General features: G+C 34.8%; 1 protein-coding gene across 1 annotated transcript; it reads left to right on the forward strand.

Moving 5' to 3' along the window:
- The first annotated feature begins 473 nt into the window (after nucleotides 1-473).
- LOC124840433 (small ribosomal subunit protein uS8-like) lies at nucleotides 474-3,521 on the forward strand. Its single transcript, XM_088101272.1, has 5 exons — nucleotides 474-605; nucleotides 700-857; nucleotides 1,230-1,332; nucleotides 3,297-3,416; nucleotides 3,507-3,521. The coding sequence occupies exons 1-5, from the start codon at nucleotides 474-476 to the stop codon at nucleotides 3,519-3,521; spliced, it is 528 nt and encodes a 175-aa protein (XP_087957398.1).
- The last annotated feature ends 370 nt before the right edge of the window (nucleotides 3,522-3,891 follow it).

Here is a 3,891-nt window from a genome sequence, read left to right on the forward strand (position 1 = left end):
GATTCGGTACACTTGCCGGAGTCTTAACACCTTCGCCGGTCAACTCCCTTTTGTGGACGTTCCCCTTTCGGAGTTAGGATTTTTGTTCCAGTGAACCATTGATTTGACCCGCTTCAAAAAAGCTCCATAGGAGTGGAGGTAAGAGCTAACCTAAGTTTACTCTTTTTTGTTTAACTGAGTGAAGTATAAAATTCTAGAGTGTATATTTGGTTCGGTTTACAATCTAAACTTTGAATGCTTCAATTATTTTATTTTTAAGATGATTGGTATGCAATCTTCTTATTTGAGTGTTCTCCTCTTTGTTCTGTTGTTCGTCACTCTCTGAAGAAAAAAAAAAGCACTAATGGAGGTTCCCTAGGCTTCTCTATTTTTCTTTGTAAGATTCGACTCATTCTTTTGCTTCTTGAAAGTCTATGGGATTGCGTGGTTTTATTTATTGATTGTAATTGAAATTTGTCTGACAGTGAGCGAGTATGGTGAGGGTTAGTGTGTTGAACAGAACTCTGAAGAGCATGTACAATGCTGAGAAAAGAGGAAAGCACCAAGTCATGATTAGGCCATCGTCCAAGGTCATTATCAAATTTCTTTTGGTGATGCAAAAGCACGATATCTCCCAGTAATCAAACTTTTTTATTTTTTGTTGCATCATTTAGTCTACGTTCTGAATTTTAGTTGTGTCTAGTGATGATTTATTGTGTAGGTTACATTGGAGAGTTTGAGTATGTTGATGACCATAGGACTGGTAAAATCGTGGTTGAATTGAATGGTAGACTGAACAACTGTGGGGTTATTAGCCCCCGTTTTGATGTGAGTGTCAAAGATATAGAACCTTGGACTGCTAGGCTTCTCCCCTCAAGACTGGTTAGTTAAAGTGTTTTCTTTTTCTTTCACCCTTTTGTGTGTTGTGTTCAAATGCATGTCTTTATGAACATAGTGCCATGGATTAAGAGTTTATTCTTTATTTACATGGTTTTACCGATCTGTTAAGATTAGTTAATTAATTTAGAACTGTGGTTCTTAATGTAAAAGGGTAGACATTTCTTCCTTGTGGAGATAAAATTACATGTATGATGTGAAATTTTTGTTGAATGGTTTTGTTAGATTGGTTAAGGTCTAGTTGTTTATTTGTTAAGTTTAAGGTTAAATTCTTTCTATTGAGTTTCCTATCATCAGATTAAACATTTATCTTTATGATTTGGTTCCTCTACTTATTGCATTTTTCTAATTATGCAATTTGGTTATATTGTATTGACTACCTTTGTTGGCATCATGGATCATGAAGAGGCTAGGAGAAATAATGTTGGTGTTAAGGTCCTAGGTTTCTTCTACTACGTTATTTTCAATTGAGGATGGCAGTGGTTTCAATTTTGAGATTCACTAGTTGTAATGGAGGATATGGTAATCCCTTAGAAATATCAAGCATAGCAGGAGTTGTTTTGTTATGTTCTTTATTTTGGTTTGCAATGTATTGTTTTCAAAGATAACTGTTTCAAATTCTGTCAGATACTAAACTTTCTTGTGCTTCATTTTTTGATGTTAATAAGAAAATAATTTTTGTGTGCAGGATAAATGAGAATGATCTATTTAAGCATTACTGGAGGAGCAGATCAAGAGTTCAAGTGTTGTAGTACATATTCTTGAAATGGTTACTTGCATTCCTTGTTGGACTTCTCACTGGTATTATATAGCCACTTTGATCAATCTTGCTATTCAGAACATTATATTGGGTACAAGCTTCTGGCTGTTTTTAAATACATCCACAAAGAAAGGTGAATGATTTCTAGTTTCATTAAGTATTGACAATGTGATGAGTTATTTGTGTGTGATTGAGTGAATGTGCATGGACCAGGTACTTGACAGGTTTCCTACATTTCACGGGCATTAATTTCATTTTGACATTTGTTGCTGCTATTCTGTGCGTGTGTTTTGCACCCATAGCAGCAGGACCTGGAATTCTTGAAATCAAAGCTTATCTTAATGGTGTTGATACTCAACATGTTTGGTGCTACAACATTGATTATCAAAGTAAGTTGATTGTATGCAATTCGTCGTTTCTCATTGAACTCACAACAAACCATTTTAAAGGTTCAAAACTCGTTTATAAGGGTTGCTTATGGGTAAGGGTGGGCAAGAATTCAAAATTTTAAAATCTAATCTATATTCGATATAAATTCAATAAATTTGATTTTATTTGAAATTTAGATCCATTTAGTTGGACTAATTTGATTGGATGTTTTAATCTGATTTAAATTAGAGTAAATTATATTTGTTCAACCATTTAATTTAGATAAAATTGACATTTAATTACATATGATGAATTTAAATTCAGTTTTATTTCCAATTAATTTTGAATCACTCTTAGCACAATGCTTCAGGAATGCAGTACAAAATGCGTATTAATTACCGACGGCTTCAATCCGTCGATAACAAAAACATGTCGTTGGTAAACATACAATACCGACGGATTATCGACGACTATTAAGCTCACGATAAGAAGTTCGTCAAAAATATTTGTCGACGGATTCTGACCATCGATAAATTTATCGACAAATATTAGCGAAGGCGGGAAACCGTCGATAATTACCAACGACAATTACCGAAGACTTATTGCCTTCGGTAATTACCGACGGCTTTCGTCCTTCGGTAATTACCGACGGAGCTGGCCTTTGGTAATATCAGTAGAAAATTATCGACGGTTTGCGGCCTTCGGTAATTGTTTTCTGACGGCAGTGTGTCAAAGACTTTATGCTATTACCGACGTTAGTATCCGTCGGCAAGGCCGTCGGTGATGTACAAAGCAGATTCCAGTGGTGTTTCTTCACTCCCTACCCACCACAATACACCTGGCAATCAATATCATCATACATCAATGCACTCAATATTTGTTTCATAAAATGAAGGTTGCACTACTATTTGTACATTGCCTACCCACCACAATACACCTGTCAATCAATATCATCATACATCAATGCACTCAATATTTGTTTTATAAAATTCAATCAATATCAAGAAACATAAAAACATCAAACATCAAATATATCATTAATACCATATAAGTACTTGTTAATAGTAATAAACGTCAAAACACAAATGTTTTTAAACTAAGCAACTAAGTTTTAAAAGTTTATCGACTATTAATACCATAAAAGTAGTTGTTAATAGTAATAAACGTTAAAACTCAAAAAAGTTTTTAAACTAAGCAACTAAGTTTTAAAAGTTCATCAACTCCTAATAGTCAGTATAGTCATAAGAATCATCTTCTTCTTCTTGTTGCTGAGGCAGTTGTTGCTGGACAGGTGGTTGCACTGGACAGGGCTGCATGGGCTAGAGAGGTGGTTGCACTGGAGTGGGCTGCATGGGCTGTGTTGGTGAGTGTGGCTGGTGGGAAGATGATGGGCCGGATACTTCTTCCTGAGGTATGTATTTCCTGAACATATCTTCAAGAGTCTTCAATCTGGTTATAACTGCATCATAAGCTTCTCTACTAACCATGTTGATTTGCTCAGTATTGTTGGATGTAGATGGTTGATGGACAAATTTGTAAGCACCAAAATATGATGTCACAAACTTGTTTCACAATCGGCAAGTATGACCGAATCGTTCAAGTAATAAAACTTGGTAAGACCAAGTATCGTTCTTCCCAAAGGACTCACGGCCTAGTTTAGTTATGTGGTTTCTTGATTAACTAAGACTTACAAACGAAATATTTGAGTTTAAAATGCAAGACAGAAAATAAACATGTATGCATGAATTTTGATCAATGGCAAAGACAAAAGATAAACACTTTCAATGGAATATATGAATGAATATGTTGTTGGGGGTCAATTTCATCTCATCCACTCTCATATATTTTAGGAATTCAACATTCAAATCATCATTGTTAATGCCACT

Source organism: Vigna umbellata, chromosome 11, assembly GCF_029865625.1.
Source record: "Vigna umbellata cultivar VRB3 chromosome 11, Vumbellata_1.0, whole genome shotgun sequence".
Classification (NCBI taxonomy): domain Eukaryota; kingdom Viridiplantae; phylum Streptophyta; class Magnoliopsida; order Fabales; family Fabaceae; genus Vigna; species Vigna umbellata.

Bases quoted from the DNA above. Each gene is read 5' to 3' on its own strand.
- LOC124840433 (XM_088101272.1), top strand. From the start codon at position 474: ATGGTGAGGGTTAGTGTGTTGAACAGAACTCTGAAGAGCATGTACAAT. The intron at 858-1,229 runs ACTGGTTAGTTA...TTTTCTAATTAT, and splicing joins GCTAGGCTTCTCCCCTCAAG to GCAATTTGGTTATATTGTAT. The intron at 1,333-3,296 runs GTTATTTTCAAT...GTTGCTGGACAG, and splicing joins TCCTAGGTTTCTTCTACTAC to GTGGTTGCACTGGACAGGGC.